Genomic DNA, 18,845 nt, shown 5'->3' with positions numbered 1-18,845 from the left:
AGGTCCATTCCATTGTAGTAAAATGCAATAATGTTAAACCCTGACCTGGCATATTGTTCGGCCCTTCCACTGCTCCGGTTACAGATGATTCACTCTGGGAGTTACTCTCATCAAACTCCCTCTTGAATATACACAGCAGACAGGAGATCCTGTAGTCCAGCCGCACATTCAAGATGAACTACAGGGCGGGGACAGAAAATAACGGATATTATTTGAATATTTTTAACATGATGAAAGGGGACGGGATTGTGTCCGACATGCTGGTATACAGTGTCCACTGTAGAGTTAAGTATGACACTATACTGCATGGCATTCACCTGCAGGATCTCAATGATCTTCAGCTTGGTGTCCATGACTAGTATGTCCTGTTTCTCCGGCTCAGTCTGGGTCTTGACTGTGGCTCCACCGGTGCTGTTGTTTGACGTCGTGGGAAGGAAGCCCCCTCCTCTCAGGACTACTTGGGACATCAGCTCTCCTACACCATGAATGGACCTCATCACATTACTGCCTGGAAACAAGCACACACGCAGACACAGACACACAGACAGACACAGACAAACACACACACACACACACACACACCAACGCATCAAATTCATGTCCGTGAGATGTTTGGTTGTCCACTGACCAACCACGGTTGTTCATACCTTTACTTTCATCTTCCTTCTCCGTCTTGTTGAAAGGGAACGTGGGGCTCACATGGACACAGTCCAGAATGGCCAGCAGGATCTTGGTAAGTCTCAGCAGGTCACTGAAGTTGTAGAAGCCAAAATAAATCAGGTTCCTGGCCAGATTCACCACCTAAAAAAATTGTAATGTGAAGCGTGTAATGCATGCTATTTTATCATTAAGCACTTTTAGCTGCATGAAAGGTGTTATACAAACAAAGTTATACGAGTATTATTATCATAGATTATTGTAAAAAATTGAAGATAGGTGAATGAAAAACATTTGCCGATTTTACCATCAAAACGTGACCACTATGAAATAAACGGAGTGCGATTATATTTCAATAAACGGACCCAAACTGACCTCAAATGTGAGCTTGTTCTTCTCTTTGTCCGCAAACGGGAAGCTCTGACAAACCACGTCTCTCAGGTAGTTCTCCACAAACTCCATCGTCTGAGAGAAGCGCTCCTTGATTTCATCTTTAGACGTCCCGTCATTGTCATAACTCCAATAAGACCGAGAAGGAAGAAAAGGCACAAATGAGTCTACATAATATTAATAAAAATCAACAATCAACAAAAAATAAGTCAATGTCAAGGGGTACTTGTGGCACAGTGGGTAAGTGCCAAAAAATATATCTTTAAAGAAATAAATAAGCCTGTTTTTTTCCATTTGTCCAAGGATTGTTTGGGGTGTGAGGTGGGTCGGGGTTATAAACGTTTGTGTGTTTGTGTAAAAAAGCATTTATGAAAAAAAAATAAAAATAAAAAAGCCAATGTGCTACTCACTCATCGATGGCGATCTCCGAGGGGATCTCGGACCAGAGTCGGGCGTACTTGACGGGGGTCACTTGCTCCTGAGGGTCCCGGTCAACGTGCATGTGCAGCATCATGCGGCAGAAGGAGGCGCGCAGGTCGTAGGGCAGGTCCTCATCTGACATGCAACGTAAGATCAGGTCAACATCCAGCTGGCCCGATATCTTATTGATGGCCAGGTACTGTCGGTCCAAACACATCCGGGCAAACAGGTTCAGCTGATACCTGTTGTGCACATTAAGAACAAAAAGTAGAGTGTAAAGTATATTTTAAAGCAACCATATGTCCCTTAAAGATGTTATCAACCTCATTAACATAGTTTATTGTCCTTTAAGTTTCTATCTATCAAATAGTGAGTTAAAACAATGGTGAGTGAGCATATGACTCCACTGATGAAATTGCCTGTATTTGCTGCTTTGCCCTGTTATTCTTTCGGAGGGGTTTCTATGTCGTATTTGCCTGTTCACAATGTTGGATCGGAACACACAGAGAAAGCATTCTGCAGGTAAGAACAGACAATGTACTGACTTCATATAGTAATTTATGTTTGGTTTTGAAAGAAACTCTGGTCCAGAAGTGCCTGCAACTACATATACAGCCACTAGAAACAACAGATAACAGCTTTAACAGCAAACAACCAAAGCCATTTTACCCTCACCCATTCTGCAAAACTATTACAGAGTCTTAACATTGCCATAAATTTATACTCTGCTCCGGCTCAATCTCATAGTCAAATAGGGGGGGCTAGCACTATCCCCTTTAATCCCAGGTAAAACCACATGGCATGGGAAGTTACAGTAACTATACCTGTAATAACTGATCACCTCCTGGTCCTCCTTGGCTCCCTCCTTGGCATCCTGGGCCAGCTCTCTGATGCTTTTACTGCGGATCTCTTTGCTGCTGTCGTTCCAGAACAACCACACCTCCTCCTCATCCTCCTCTGACTCCACAGAGTTCTCCCCCAGCGTGGCTCCCTCGATCTCAAACCTGGACAGCACCAGTCTGTGGGAGAACGAGGATTTTGCTTTTGTTAAAAAGCTGAATGGAAATAAATGAGTGAACATTTGAAAAAAAAAACTTTAACAAGAGTGTTTGGATTAGATTCCCAAAGTGTGGTGCGCGCACCCCTGGGGGTGCGTGAGCTGCTGGGGGGGTCGCGAGATGAAAAATGTAATGGCGGTCTGATCATTACATAATCCATATTGGTCCGAGTATAAGAGGGTTTTATTTTCGCGGAAATAGGTCGTAAAAAGTCGGGTTGTGTTTTCCAAGTTGTGTTTATTTTCTTTTTTTAATCGGGTGGAACGCTGTGCTCTCGGAAGCGGCCGGGGCGTTTGTGCGCTTGGAGGGTTCGAACACTTTGTGTGGAGAGAAAAAAGAGGCACGGGACATCAACAAAGCCGATTCAAAGCCTCAAATCATTATGTTGCGAGTCAACGTGTCAGAGGCAGGAATCGGCAGAGCGATCGACTGTGGCTTTTTAGCTGCGGCAGTTGCAGTGCTGAGGAGAGATGCCAACTGCGCTTTCCTTTTACGCACCAGCACTGCTGCTGTAATGTTCAGATTTCATCATTTTGCATCAAAGCCCTAATGATTTTAAGAATGAGACGCTTGATTTAAACGCTGTCCATGTGATGGTGGTGATTGTCACTTTGTGAGCTGTAAACTGAAACCAACGGAGATCTCGGAGGGCTTCCCCTCGACAACGTTAACGTGCCCCGGTTATCATTTCAGCCTTAAACCACGGCGTTGATAGCTTTCGTTTCAGCACTAGGCTATGTGATTAACTATGAGCACTAAATAAATGTTGCGTCTCAGATGCCGAGGACAGCAGCGAGGATGACCCACTATGCCACGACCGAACCAGAGAGATGACAGCGAGAGCGATCACAGCGGGGCAGAGGAATTTGCATGTGAAGAATAGTCTGTGGTGAACACATCAGAGTTCGGTCTATTTGCACTATCCTACTTTTTATTTGCAATGAAGGAAAGTGTTTTTTTCCAATGCGTTTTTATTTTTGTATATTATTTAAATAAATAAAATTGATTGAGTTGAGTTTTGAAAACAGGGGGTTCGTCTTATAATCAGGGTTGTCTTATACTCGGACCAATACGGTACAGTGTTTTTTCCCCACACAATAAAGACGTGTACATAAACATTTCCTTTGTAAAATTTAGAATCAAAAACTTGAATTTTAATTAATAAATAAATGGAGGCTATTCAAAATGAATCGAAGTTATCTTCTTCTACGCATATGCGCACCTAGTTTGTGGCCTCTACATTCATTCTCGCAATTTATTTAAAATTACTGGCGTTCTAATTTTATTTCCATAACCTGTGTTATGATGATGGGGTTGTTTGCTCCACGGTCATTTAAACTTGCTGCAATTGTTGCTCAACGTGACTCAAAATATTAAGCTATAATATTTTCCCCATTGTATCTGCTTTCTGCCCCTTGTTGTGATCGTGATTATTTTATTATGTGTGTTCTGGTCATTTGAGCATGATTGAACATGCCACCTTTAATATGGCTATAAAAAAGCTTGTTGCATTTTTTTTTTTTTAAGGTGTGGGGGTGCGTCAACCCGGTTGGGACATAGAAGGGGGTGCGCGGCTAAAAAAGTTTGGGAACCGCTGCAGTATACGAGGACTGCTGTATTAATGTCAACGTCAAGGCTGGGACAAGCCAAAGGAAATACATCTTCACTGGAATAGAGATATTTCAGCATATTTAGTGTTTCTGGGGAAAAAGAACATAAGTAACACTGAAAAGAAATGAAATTATATGAAACAAAAGGAAGATAGTGAAGATTGATGTACTGATTTATCTAAACAATTGTTGTTCAACTGTCATATCAGCACTACACCCCAATACTCATCTTTTTTTAAAGATACGCATTGTGCCTTTAAAATTAGGAGTAATAAGGAAAATTACAGCTGTTGATAGCAGATGTTGTTTTTCAACAATTGTTTGGTTTGAAGGTAAGGGAAATCAATTGAACTTTGTAAACGTTACATAGTGCACACTGGCATTATGAGGGGGGCAAGACAAAAAAAAGATGGCTACTCACTTAGTTTCTATGAGGATGTCTGCGTTAGTTGGATCCAGCACTGCGTTACAGATGAGCTCCTGTGTCACAGGGATGGACTTGTTCATGGACACGCACAAGTCTGACAGGTAGTCCAGGAACCTGGACACACACACACACACACACACACACACACACACACACACACACACACACACACACACACACACACACACACACACACACACACACACACACACACACACACACACACACACACACACACACACACACACACACACACACACACACACACACACACACACACACACAATGAAAAATGAATGGACCGATGACGCCCAAGAAAAAAAACAAAGATCAACTCAAGCACCAGACATATGTCAGTCCGGGGGCGCCTTTAGCTCAGTTGGTAGGGCGTCCCCCTCCCGGGCCGGGCCCAGCAGCAGACCCGGGTTCGATTTCCACCCGCGGTCGTTCTCTGCATGTCACTCCCCTCTCTGCCCCATTTCACCTCTGTCTCACCTGCACTATCAAATAAAGCATAAAAATGCCCAAAAAATATCTTAAAAAAAGACATATGTCAGTCTGCAAATATAACATAAATACATACCAGATAGTTTATTGTACCAATGTACCATGTGTAATTACCATATATTCCAACACTAATTATGTATCTGAACAGTGTAGATACATTTTAACATCCTTAATTAAGCTGCCTGTATGTTAAAATAAGATGTGGAGTGTCACACTTACTTGACTCTATGCTTGAGTGGTATAAGTGATCCTATTATGTTCTCACATTTATAGAGGATACCGTACAGTACGGGGGGTACATGCAGATTATAATCAGGACCTAAAAGGTTGCCTACAGTATATACACATTATCTTGCCAATCATTTTATGTTGGATGTTTGTCTTTTTATCCGGATGAGCGTGTTCATGATATACAGACACAAACACACACAGACCTGGGCTCGCGGTTCTTGCGGACCAGGCTAACAAAGGTGTCTATCTCTGCCGCCGTGATGTGTTTCTCCAGCAGCTTGCGGTTGTTGTGGAGCAGGGCTGTGATGGTGTCCTCAGCCAGCACGTCGTAGCCTATCTGTTTCTGCATGAAGCGAAACTGTTTGGCTATATACTCCTGCATGAGAGAGAGACAGAGTTAAACAGTGTGAGCATTCACATAGCCAAAACAACAACCACACAGAGTTATTGTGCAAAAAAGGCCACTGTTAACATAGCCCCTTAGATCTTTAACCTTATGGGTGGTTATATCCATTACTTATATTGAGTGCACACAGGTCATCTCTGTGTGTAGAACAGAGCATGTTCACATACAAGGACCAGACCTCCTCCTCCTTATTCAAGCTAATGAAATGACCGCTCGTACAATTACACTGTAATGCGTTTAAAATAAATTGTTTGTTCTTAGAAAATGAGAATGCTGTTTTACACTTTTCCCAAGCATTTGATTATAGGATGAGCTCGCATCACTCTAAGGTTCTGTGTATTGGTACTTATACGTATGTAATTTGATAAAAGGGGGCTCGGCAGGTGATCCATGCTAAAATTCACAAGACATTCAGTTACACACTTTAAATCTGGGGAATTTTTGCTTGTGACAAGTATGTCATTTCTACTACAGACCAAAATGCCTCTTTCACTTTTCATTAGATTTACTCCAGTGGAACACCCGCCCACGTCATAGCATTGCCTGGTGCTTGAAGCAGGCTTTCTGGGGCCTGACAAACTCTACCTGGTTCTTGCGGTAGTCCTGCTGAGAATGACGCAAAACCCGGTAACACAGGCGGCAGATGTGTCTGAAGGGGGCATGACGCTGGTCTGCCAGCTCCTCCAGTCGCAGCATGGGCCCATCCCCGCTGTCTGTGAAGGGAGCCTGAAGCAGCTTGAAAATCTGGACACAAGGGTGAGTGAGGGGTGTGACAGTTGTTGTTACAATGCTGATGTTCATTAAGCCAATAGAACATGCTGGCAAGATGGCAAGCCTAAGAAAAAAAAACATGCCACTTTTGATTTCATGTAAAATCTACTTTATGTATTAAACCTGTTACACAAAATGTTACACTTTTTCATGGTTTTTCAACATTAACATAGATCCCAGCATAGGCTCTCGGAATTTGAGAAAGAACCGAACTCCTTTTTTTTCTCCTGTGAACCCCCTCCCCCCCCCCCCCCCCCCCACACACACACACACACCCACACACTTTTTGGACATTTTATCATGAAAACAGTTTCTAATAATAATAATAAATTGTATTTATATAGCGCTCTTCTCTGACTCAGAGCGCTTGAGTTTCTAGTAAGAGCCCAACTTATAGCTTTGAAGATGAGCAGAGTATGCCCTTTTTACCTGTTTGAGAATATTCTGTTCTCTCATGAGTTTCTGTCGTTCCCTGTTGGGTTTGTTGACCATGATCTCTAGAACGTCCTGTCCATTGTTGGTGATGTCCACCACGAAGAACACCAGATCCTCCAGAAGCTTGGTCACCGCTCTGATGGCACACGCCAAAGAGACACATACAAAAACAATAACGAGACTATACCCTGTTTACCTGTTAGATGAATCAAGATGTGTCAGCACAATGCCCTCTGCAGCATACCTCCTCTCATTCTGTGTGATGGTTCCCTTTTCCAGCTTTCCGGCAATAGAGGCCAGCACTTTACTGGCATCGTTGGCAAAGTCCAGGTCTCTCACCTCAGCCGGGGAGACGGGCACAATGGCAAAAGCCTCTTTGTCCTCTTTCAGTGACGAGGTGCCAATCTTGAATCATTCAAACAAATGTACAACAGAGCAGTATCAGATAGTTTTGTATGAAGGCTATGTACAGTATGAATGTATATATCTTTTCCTGTCTTTTACTTTTATTTATATTCTTTCTTTTTTCTTTTTTTTCTTTCTCTATTTTTGTTAAATTGTTTGCACACAAAAAAAGAAAATGTGTGATGCTGTAAATGTGTACAAGAACAGTCAGATGATAACCAACTTTTGATCCTACAATAAAGTATAAAAAATATATATTTTATTTTGGATTCAGAATAACTCTCTGAAGCAACTTGCACAAAAGCAAGCGGACAACTGTTGGTTTGAAATGGTATTACTGAAGACCCCTCGGTGACTTATACAATTTCTAAACACGGACATATCTTCCCCTGAACAGTGCAGCTACTACAGTTTACTGGTGATATACTGTTTACACATTACTGCAACATAAGTGTCACTCACACGCAGCATGACAGGTTTCTCCTCCTCCTTGTCAATTGGTTGGTTGGTGCTGTGAACCCATGTGTTTGTGCACAGGTGTCTGAGGCGTACATACGAGTTCCTGCAACAACAACAAAAATTTTTTTTTAGAATGACTTGGAGCCCAGATAACAAAAAGAAAAAAACTATAATTACACACTAATAAAAATAAATATAGCAAAATGCAGAAAATGTGCCCTACCGAATGCCTCTATGGTAGAGTAAAAAAAAATTAAAAAGGTGCCTTCCATGTTGGCCCAATGTGCAATAAACCATTTTTTCATCAATTTCCCTCTAACCTTAATTATGTTTTATTATTATAATAATAATTATTATTTTGCCCCTGTAGGGTTAGTGAAGAAAGATTAGAGCTAGATTGGATGGACAAGTCTCTCAGTGATTTTTCCCATTTCAGTTATATCTCTGTGTTAAGAATGTCATGCTGTGTATGTGAAGCTAAAGTTACAATATATTCAGAAGCAAGATATCCTTGCACTGTAGCTTGCAGTGTTAATCTGTAAGGTTTCTATCTAATGCAATTAGACGTGGTTTATTGTATTCCTGTCTAACATCTGCAGGTAGTGTTGGAGAACACAATCAATAATCAAATGATACTGTTTGAATTGAATAGACAAGTTTAGTTAAAAAGAAATTGACATTGTTAGATTGTCACACGTCACCTCAGCTGACCTGATCACTACACGCAAGCACAAGAACTCTACCTGTACAATCAGCACGATACTGTTGAAGTTGTGTGACCTCATGAGTAACAATAAGTCACACACTCTCTGACGTTAACAAGCAGGAACACACACGCACTTTTTCCATGGTTTATTGTATTTTGCCAGCATTGAAAGATGACTTAATATACACTGGAAATCCCCTTCTTGTAATGTGTCCACTGTTTGTGTTTTCTTAACGGAAAGAGTGACAGACCAGGGAATTTGTATCTTCAGGCCTGAACTTGAATGTCTTTAGCTCTCACCTGGGTACGAGTGAGTCTCCCCCTCTTAATGTGGTAGGGTCCAGCTCGAATATGGAAGAGATGTCATTTCCATCAGGTACGGACACGAGGGTATACATGACTTTGTCCTGGATGTGTCTCAAACGGGCCCGTAAGGCTTCTTGCTCCGTGTCCATCTGGGGAGGGGAAAAAAAGTCAGTACAGAGTATGATTGGCAGTTGCCAGCATTAAGAAAAAAAAACACACTTGAAAACCACACGCAGATTTTAACTCTCAGCAACTGAGATGATCCTCCAAGTATGTTTCAAGATCACAAAGAGTCAGCAAAGCGGGTTAAACTGTTACAGGGAGAGAAAGATTTCCAGAAGCCCAATCAAGATTGTGTACAGTAAATGAAAAGGCAGTGGACGAGGCTATCACTGTTCAAGGTCCCCTTTCCACAAATGGGCGCCATGTTTTTCTTTTCTTTTAGAAGTTGAGCTTTAACAGTATGTCACAGTCTTCATTCAATAAGGCAGCCAGGCAATGCTTTAAAATCAGGCTTTGAAATGATTTGGAGCCCAATTGGGTAAACATCTCGGTGTATTTAGTTATAGTATACATCATGCGAGTGCAGCTTTCAAGAGGACTCAACTATAAAGAAAATAGTCATCACAGTAAATTGGGGGCTATTCTCTGTGCCATACCTCAGCTCTTTTGGGTACACATTTTTTTTAAAGGTTTTTAATGTTTTTTTCTTTTTTTTGCTATACAAGTGAAGCAAAGGGACTGAGCCTTTTCCAGTCATCACAGCCATAGATAGTATATAAAAGATCACAACACAGTCAGCATTCACAGTGAAAGGCTGCCATCTGCTGTTGACTTATATGTAACACCCTCTGACTCTGCTGTCAGTCACCTGTTGTTTTGAAAAAATTGTTGAAGGAGGTTGGAACCATGGTTGCGTTCCGAATCCCATACTTTCTAATATATAGTATGTAGAAAAAAGATTCAGGATGTCCCGATTCTTGTGGCCAGATTTAGGATGGTTAAAAGTACCCGGATGTCCTACTTAATCCGGCCAAGATTGTAAGTGTTGAAAACTGCATCCTATTTGGGCGATTCTGACCCACAATCCAGTGCGCACGTGAAGTGACGTCACATCGACGAAGCCTCCAAATGAAAACAAACGGGGGATGCGACGGATATAAAAGCAAGAGGCAAGATCAAGGCGCAATGTTATGATGAAATAAATAAGTAAAAGTATGTCCCAATTGTAGCACACTGCATCCTAACTAGATTCTTTTTATCGTCATAAGTAGTATGTAGAATAGAACAAATAAAGAGTATGCGATTCGGAACGCAGGGCTAGTTTCACCAGGGAGTGGGGGTTGATGTATCCTGATATATTTTATAATTTGACCGCCTGCCAACCTTTTAGAAACAAGTATTGTCTTTTGCCATATTACATCAACAAGCTGGGAAACCATAAGACAATAATAGCCACATTTAAAAAATAATAATGACAAGTTATTAGTGATTGCTGACATGTTAATGTAGCCTACTATAAGCACACAAGTCTTTGGCTCACTTACTGGGGAGCGTGACTCCAGGCACTCCTCTTCATACTCTGGATTCACCTGCGAAAAACACAAAGACGTTCAAAAACTCAAAATGGTAGCTATCACCGTGAATATCTTCTTCTGGAAATATTCATTTAGCTTCAATGGGGAGTTTTCCTGTTCTTAAAAGCTGATGTAAAACATAGCGATGTAGCGGTAGTTGGTTAAATTTGAAAATTTGTCAAAGTACAGGAGCTTTGTTCTAATCGCGGTTACCAAAAAAACATACCCCGCATTCCTTTACCCATACTTCCCTACTATTTAGTATACCAGAAAAAGATTTAGGATGCATGTCAATTGTAGTATGCTGAAAATACATAAATGCCCCCCTAACTTCAATAGCATTTTGGAGCATTCGTCTTTATTCTCGGCATTTCTCGACATAATGAAAAAGAAATCTTAATTATCTGTTTTTTTCCTCTCTCATGTGGCCCTAATAATATTCTGTACTTTAGTATGTAGTGTAGTAAAAAGAAAAAGTAGGTGAATTGGAATGCAGGGACAGTGTGTGTGTGTGGATGACTGACCTCCGCAGCCAGGTAGTGTCCTGTGGCCAAGTGTTTGAACCTGAACAGGCTGTTCCAGTAACCTGCCCCCCCTCGACATGGATCATGCTGCACAACCTGATACCAGACAACACAGCTGTTACATCTTGCTCCAATGCATTCAATCTGTTCAACATTTGCTGTGGGCTGAATCACCCAATATGCATGTATTATACATGTAAAGTAGATGCCAGGGGGAAAAAAATAATGGTCTTCTCTATAAAGCTATTGAAGGCCAATTAATTAAGAAAAATTCAGCAAGTCTCATGTTGTGTTTTCTGCTGGCACACAGACAATGTCACTAGCTACAGACCAAAATCGGCAAAAGCAAACTATTTCTATTGTTCTTCCTCACCTCTATCTCCCATAATGCTTTGCTGCTGGTTGCCGAGGTAGCCGACTGCCGTCCAGTAGTGCGCAGAAAAACGTATTGTTTTTTTCTGTGATCATCACATGTGAGGAACTTCTCCTGCTCGGCGTGGAATAACCGAACCACGTCACCCTGGGCAGAGGGAGAAGGATTGTGACCGTCAACAATATTTAGTTTAACCCTGAAAGCAAATAATTAAGCATTAGAAAAAAAATATATATATATATCTAGTGTGTCTTAGGCATGTTTCAAATTTGACAGGATGTCCTTTGCCATAAAGCCCCCCATGTAGCGCTTTTAAATAAACAATAATACAAAACCTCATTTGTAAGCATATACTATAAACTGGTAATGCTGAACTGGAAAGATAGCTAGCCACCAACTCAGCTTTAATGGGGGACATTATACAACAACCCTTTGTAATAAGAAATGAATGAATGGAGGTGAGTATGAGAATGTTTTCTCAAGTTTCTTATTTGACTATCCATTTCTCATATGTATGTTGATATGTTTTGTATTGGAATACCATTCTGTTTTACACCCAAATTCTTGCAAAAGGAGTCCGTGAAATGTAATAAATTGATTTAGCAATGATCTGTTTTTCTGATTGCCCCTGTGAGACGAACCCCTTTTAGGACGATCTCCTGATTGTCGCCCCATTTCATGAACAAGACGATCTTCCAGCTGGTGTTGCAGTTGACCGAGTTCACCTGAAAAAAAACAACAAAGAGTTTGACGTGACTGTTGGTATAAACTCCTGCACAGCACTGCAACAACACTGCCAATGTTAAAGGTATAGTTCCAGAGTTTTCCTTTTTTCCTCATTAGCCAACCCAGAGTGACACAACATCTTGGGTGACATTTTCTTTAAGATAGGAAAACACTTCTGCCAGTGTTTGTGCATACACTATTACAAATGTATCTTTAAACTGCTTTGTTGTATAATGAATAGATGAATTTGTCTCAATCTTGGTGAAAAGGAAAAATTGCACAACTTGCAACAACGCTGACCGACCCCTTTGAGTGTGTTTAAGACAACTCTAAGGCAATTTGATTAAATGACAGAGGTTATAAGGTTGTTAAGTAACTCAGGAGGAGTCCAACACTAAAAAAATCAGGAGAGCTTTTCTAAAGCAGCGATCCTGTAATGTCTCACATCAGGCAGCTAATAACCAAGCAGTGGTTCTGAGAAAAGAAAAGCTATTATTAGATTCTACACAGTAGGCACTCCCACAGAAACATCTGAGGAGTGAAGATGAGTTGCTGCCTCTCAGACCAAACCTCATTGCATCCTGGATTATCCACGAGCTGGTGTGTGCTGGCATGGAGCGGCTGACCGGCATTCACTGGGTTCAGGACCACTTTGTCCCCGATCACCACCTGCATTCACACAGAAAACAGAAACAGAATGAAATACAAACAGGTGAAATGTAAAGGGAACAATGGTTAGGCATTGTACTAGCCATTGGACTAGCACAGGGACTGAAGGATGTTTGATCATGTCATAACATGATGATCCCATCAAACATTCTGAGCTCATTGGGTCTTTGCTCCCGAATAACTATGACTTACTTGCTACTGTATGTAGCAATGTGTACACAATGTATGTATCTACCATACCCTACCCTTTAACTTGAATATATTGCATATACAGGAGGTATTGATTAATCAGTATCTGTTTCTATTTACATGTCATCTGCCTATTTTCGGCAGGTATGGGGGGACTCCAACTTTGTTTACGTCCTAGTCCTGCTGCTTAGGCCTTGTGCCATACCTACTTCTGGGGGAGCTTAGCCCGGGAGAAGCCCAGTCTCTAACGTGGTTCACTTTGTCCCTGGGCCAAAGCCCACAACCTCATGCCAACAACAGCTTTAGTGATCAGGTAAACAGCGATTTTGTCGCTGGCGCTGGTAAATCCAAGGATAGATTTAAATCAAATGGATACCTAACATTGATGCCTAGGATGGTAAAAAAGACCTATACGCCATCAAGGTCTAAGCCTTTATTCTGTGGTATTGACTTTATAATACCTAAATGGTATAACATATTATTATCTTGATAACTTATGCTACTGTAATTTTTTTGAGGCAAAATTCAGTATTTAGCCAACGTACAGTACAGCACTCCCACAATGCATCATGCCCACAGAGATAATGTACATATGATGACTTACACTGTCCCCGATGGAGCGTAGCTTGTAGAAGGGCTGGATGTAGAACCAGGAGCCTTCGTTTCCAGCAGTGTCCAACATCACCCGCATGGCGTTCTTCTCTAGCAGCGCTGGCAGACGCTTGTTCACTGTCAGGTATTTGTTGCTCTTCAGGTGGAGGAGCTGAGCAGAGAGCAGACACAGTGTAAGACACACACGGTTTTTTACTGGGAGTTTTTTCTCAGCCGAGGTAAGGGTCTAAGGGCAGGGTGTCACACTGTATGGAATGTAAAGCCCACTGAGGCAAATGTCTATTTGTGATATTGGGCTAAACAAATAAAACTGATTTGATTTGGATTTGATCTAAAATAGTAATAGAAATGCTTCACAGTCAGAGTGTACTGACGGAAAGACAAAGGTACAAAGTCATCACGGAGTTAATCAAGAAACATACAGTATGTCAAACATAGGAATATAATGGCGTTCAACTTCTTTATATACTTCATGAACTATGTCTTGAAGCTAATGTCATGGTTGTGCATCCGTATGGGTGTTATGAAATATTAACCCTCCTGTTATGTTCCGGGTCAAATTGACCCGTTTTGAAGTTTGAAGATCTAGGAAAAATAGTTAAAAGTATTTTTTCAGTATGAAACTTATTCTGCTTGCCTTAATTAGGGTAATCAACATATAATATGAAAATAGTTCATCTCACATATCCCTTGCATGTTTATATCACATTGGAGGTAAAAAAAAGGGTGTCAGAAATGTAAGACTATTTATTTCTTTACAACTGTGAGACATATTTCAACCAAATCACACACACACACACACACACACACACACACACACACACACACACACACACACACACACACACACACACACACACACACACACACACACACACACACACACACACACACACACACACACACACACACACACACACACACACACACACACACACACACACACACACACACACACACACACACACACACACACACACACACACACAGGTGCAAGTGTTACGACTTTTGACGGGAACCATTACGTTCTCGCGGGAACACTCCACCCACATTCAGTGGACACTCAACAGGGGAGGGGCAAAACATATAAAATCTTCTCTGCATGGGAGTCCTACTAACATTACACTCCGTCAGGCAGACCTTTACAACATGAGCAGAAGAAGCAAAAGGATGACAGTCCAGGAGGCTCTGGAAGTCATCATTGATCATGACAGTGAAATAGAGGAGGATGTATCTTGAGCTAAATTCTGATTCTAATGATTCTGATTTTGAACCAGATGAGGGAATTGCTATTCCTATTCCTCCAAGCAAGACATTCATGTCAAAAAATTGTGAAATACAGTGAATACTTCATCCCCAAATATGCGTCAGGCAAAACTATCTGCAGAAAACATAATAAAGACAGTACCAGGGCCCACTAGGATGGCACTGACTCGTGTGACTGACATCAAGTCAGCTTTTGAGCTGGTCATGCCAGATTCAATACAGAAAATCATTCTGGAAATGCCTAATGAAAAAGGGAGGCGTGTTTTAATGGGAGAAGTGGAAGGAGCTGGTCAAAACACATTTAGATGCATATTTGGGGCTCCTCATCCTGGCTGGGGTCTATATGTCGAATTATGAATTGACAGCCAGTCTGTGGGATGCAGAGACAGGCAGGGCTATATTTCAAGCCACAATGTCTCTTGAAACTTTTCACATTTTCTCCAGAGTAATCAGATTTGATAAGAGAGACAAGGGCTGGTATATGGGAGAGAGACAAGCTGGCAGCTGTTGGGACAGTGTGGGACAATAGGGTAGAGCAACTTCCACTACTCTATAACCCAGGCACATTATGCATTATTATTCTTCTCTGGGGCTCCTCCAACAGGCTTTTCAGTGTAAACCTGCATGTTCAATGCATAGCTGGTGTTTGCAGCACATGCTGCCCGTATTTTTATCCCATATTTAGCTGGTTTGGAAGGCATGTATTGCCTTAATGGGCAGCGACCCCTGAATGCCACCAGCATTTCATACACTGTGATATTAGGGCCTGGGTTGTAGAGTAATGTTGGTCTTTCAAAAGTAATAAAGTGGTGAAACATTAAAAAAATAGTTTGAACATGTATTTTTTTTATGAAAAACGAGTGAATTATCTTTATTGAACCATTACCTGTTAGAGGTAAGGAACATCATTACACTAAATATTAATAGAATAGTTAGTAATGGAGTTAGTAATGAAATGTTCACACTGCTTGTTAGGATTTTATTGGTTTTGGATATCTTTTGGATAATAAACATGCACCGGGTCAAATTGACCTGGGAGCACCATTACTGTTCCTGACAAATGAACATAACAGGAGGGTTAACTTAAATAATTCATTTAGGAGCCTGTCTCCAGTAGACTCCATTCAGTATATTTTACGGTGCATTTGTATTAAACTATTTGGCTACGCCTGCAGGAGGTTTCAGCCTCCATCATTTTAATTGGGCCTATGCCAAACATTCACAACATTGTAATGTTATAAATGCAATTTACGGCTTTAAGTTTTTATTGAAAGGGGTTTGTATTCGCCGGGGGGGGGGGGGGGGGCATACTCAAGCAGAGGCCAATTCAAATATAACCATAAAGAAGTGTCGTAAATGTTGTAAGATATAGTCACTTCCATTGTGGAATCTCTGACAAAATACCAGATGGTGAACAAACCTGAATGACATTCCCATACTGGATGACTGTTCCGAGCAGTTTTTTGTTTTCAGAGTCATTTTGCTTCTTCTCCAGGTCAGCTGCATGCTGGAATGCAAGAATGAGAAGCAAGAAAAAATAGAAGAGTATAGTCAAACATTAAAACGGACAGGAAATCCCAGTTCAACCAAGGTTAATGTGTTAAGTAATGAGACTGGTTAGCATTGTAGTTACAAAGTGTTTTGGAGCTAAATGTCCGCTTTAACAGGGGGGGGGGGAGGTGGGGGGGGGGGCTTCCTCCACTGAGAACTCTGGCTCCACATCTCCATGGAAACACAGGAGAGATCCCAGTCTTTCATTTTTATGACTTGTGTGTGGTCAGATAGCAGATTGCTTTAAATGGTATTGTGGTATCACACGGCAGAAAGAAAGAGGGGAAGGAGAGAGTGTGTGGAGGGCAGAAAGTTAGAACAGAAGGAACAAAAGCCTCTGGTAAAAATGTCTATAAAAAAGGACTTTAAAATCATAACTCAAGAAAATATACATATAACTTTGAAACCCCTCTTAAAGTGAAGTGCGGAGTGCACAACAGCGTCAACAAGAGCGTCTGTAGCCCACTTTGACTGAGTAGCTTAGATCTCGGTTCCAGCCTAATCTACCATCTAAAGATTTGGATCCAGAATACTTTACTTTTTATCTGTAAATTGACATAGTGTGTTTCATGCAACTCTGCTCCTTTCCCCTTCCATCCAGATGACAGGTATGTGTGTATTGCACTGGTGTGTGTGTGTGTGTGTGTGTGTGTGTGTGTGTGTGTGTGTGTGTGTGTGTGTGTGTGTGTGTGTGTGTGTTTGTGTAGTGACTGCAGGGAGGCTTAACACGTCGTCACTTGACTTACATGGAGCTTGTTGAGCAGCACTGCGTCTGTGTTCCCTCCAGGCTTCGCTGCTTTCCAGAACTGCTTCTGGGCCGAGTAGCGGTTCATGGGACACAGTCTGAACAGACAGTCTGACAGACAGACAGACAGACAGACAGACAGACAGGACACAGGAATAAAACACAGAGACAAAGATGCAAAGATAGAGATTAGCACAGTGATAGAGAGACAGGGAGAGAAAAGAGACAGAGACAGAGGAAGGCAGACAGACAGATATTCATATAGTGGTGCATAGAGAGAGAGAGAAGGAGAACAATTTGACAATTTTTTGATCAACTGTAAGGAAATTGGACACTAACCACTATGTGTATAGCTAAGCACATGGGTTAAAACACAAATAAAAAAGAAAAGACCAAAAATAAAAGAGAGAATTGAGGATCAAATATGTTCGTGCACATGTTGTGTGGAGCTTGGAACGGTCAGTGCTAACAGTCTGTGAGACAACAGCAGCTGATCATAGGCACTAATGGTCTCCCTCGCTAAAAAAAAAGACGATAGAATAGGTTCAGCAAACACACACAAACTAAAAATAGACTAAATGACCCCTCTCTGATATGTCAAGTGATGCGCGGTGCTCAAAAGGCCGAATAAAACCAATACAAACAAACACTATTTATCAAACACTCCTTTCTCTGTGAGCACGTCAATGACCACAGGTGTGCCTGCGCTTTGAGCACACAGTCATTATTCCCCTTCATGGAGATCAAAGGGCTTTGTGTGGTGGAGCAGGGAGGAGCAGTGAGTGATAGAAGAGCATGTTGTTAGTGTGAGGGCCCCACGCTGTACAAGTAGCAATACGTGGTCACATCCTGTGGTTAGACTACAGTCAGTGACAGAGAACATTAACATCTGTGTGTGTGTGTGTGTGTGTGTGTGTGTGTGTGTGTGTGTGTGTGTGTGCGCATGTGCGGGAGTGTGTGGTTATGATGTGACACACCAATAGGTCGTGGTCAGTCAAAGTTCGTAACCTCAGCAAGAAGGAGATGATGCTGTCATCGGCACAGACTCTGATTGCGCTGCTCATTTTCATAGATACTGCAGAAAGTAGCCAGGGTGGGGGAAACGGTCGCACCATTTGCATGTGGACACAGTTTTTAGTATAACATAGTTCCTCTTCTCTACCAGAAGAGTTCCTCTTCTGTGCCGTGCTGCTAAACGACTGCGAGAGAGGCACACGGGGAGGGGGGGGGGGGGGGGGTGGGGGGGGGTAGAGCCTGAGAGTTTTGTCTTAGCTGCTTACAGTTAACCAGACGCACACTGACTACTACTATGATCATTTTTCTTTTTGACTTCTGGCCATCAGTGACTTCTCTCTGCTCGGAGAGGACGAAAAAGAACAATCCGTCCATCCTTCCCCCATTCTCTCTTTCCCTCTCTCTTCTGCTATGACCGCAGCAACATGACCAAATAAGGCCAGCCAAGAGAAGGGGAGTCGGATGATAGAGTGAGAGAGAAAAGGGTGGGGACTCCCTATTCCCCCCCCCCCGCCCTCGATATTCTATCATCCCTCCTTCTCCCTTCTGAATTCCTCCAACCATTTCACACACACCAACTCTCTCCCTCCGAGTTAATGATCCCTATCTCGCAAATCTTCCTCTCGCCCCCCCCCCCCCTCCCCACCCCCTACATTAGATACGCTTTACTTTAGTTTGACCTAAAATACGGCTAGAACAGAAAGAAGGAAGTGAAATAGAAATGAGGAAAACAGGAAGAGAGTGAAAGAATGTGAAAGAGAGCGAGTGACAGACAGAGAGAGGGAGGGAGAATCGAAAGAGGAGAACTCTA

General features: G+C 41.9%; 1 protein-coding gene across 1 annotated transcript in view; it reads right to left on the bottom strand.

Moving 5' to 3' along the window:
- The window catches only part of LOC307249570 (inositol 1,4,5-trisphosphate-gated calcium channel ITPR1-like), an 82,452-nt gene that overhangs the window by 48,227 nt on the left and 15,380 nt on the right, over positions 1-18,845 (bottom strand). The window contains exons 4-24 of the mRNA XM_080026365.1: positions 17,022-17,131; positions 16,145-16,231; positions 13,451-13,609; positions 12,559-12,657; positions 11,904-11,987; positions 11,263-11,409; positions 10,890-10,985; positions 10,336-10,380; positions 8,783-8,937; positions 7,780-7,879; positions 7,157-7,317; positions 6,907-7,048; positions 6,292-6,450; positions 5,504-5,676; positions 4,557-4,676; positions 2,292-2,486; positions 1,458-1,709; positions 1,033-1,174; positions 648-801; positions 318-508; positions 46-178 (exon numbers count right to left, since the gene is read on the bottom strand). Coding sequence (XP_079882491.1) covers positions 46-178; positions 318-508; positions 648-801; positions 1,033-1,174; positions 1,458-1,709; positions 2,292-2,486; positions 4,557-4,676; positions 5,504-5,676; positions 6,292-6,450; positions 6,907-7,048; positions 7,157-7,317; positions 7,780-7,879; positions 8,783-8,937; positions 10,336-10,380; positions 10,890-10,985; positions 11,263-11,409; positions 11,904-11,987; positions 12,559-12,657; positions 13,451-13,609; positions 16,145-16,231; positions 17,022-17,131 — 2,904 coding nt within the window. The remainder of the gene's footprint in view (positions 1-45; positions 179-317; positions 509-647; positions 802-1,032; positions 1,175-1,457; positions 1,710-2,291; positions 2,487-4,556; positions 4,677-5,503; positions 5,677-6,291; positions 6,451-6,906; positions 7,049-7,156; positions 7,318-7,779; positions 7,880-8,782; positions 8,938-10,335; positions 10,381-10,889; positions 10,986-11,262; positions 11,410-11,903; positions 11,988-12,558; positions 12,658-13,450; positions 13,610-16,144; positions 16,232-17,021; positions 17,132-18,845) is intronic.

The sequence above is a fragment of the Ammodytes marinus genome, assembly GCF_949987685.1.
Source record: "Ammodytes marinus genome assembly, chromosome: 4".
Classification (NCBI taxonomy): Eukaryota; Metazoa; Chordata; class Actinopteri; order Uranoscopiformes; family Ammodytidae; genus Ammodytes; species Ammodytes marinus.
The sequence above is the reverse complement of the archived record's forward strand: the minus strand, read 5'-3'. Positions and strand labels throughout refer to the sequence as shown.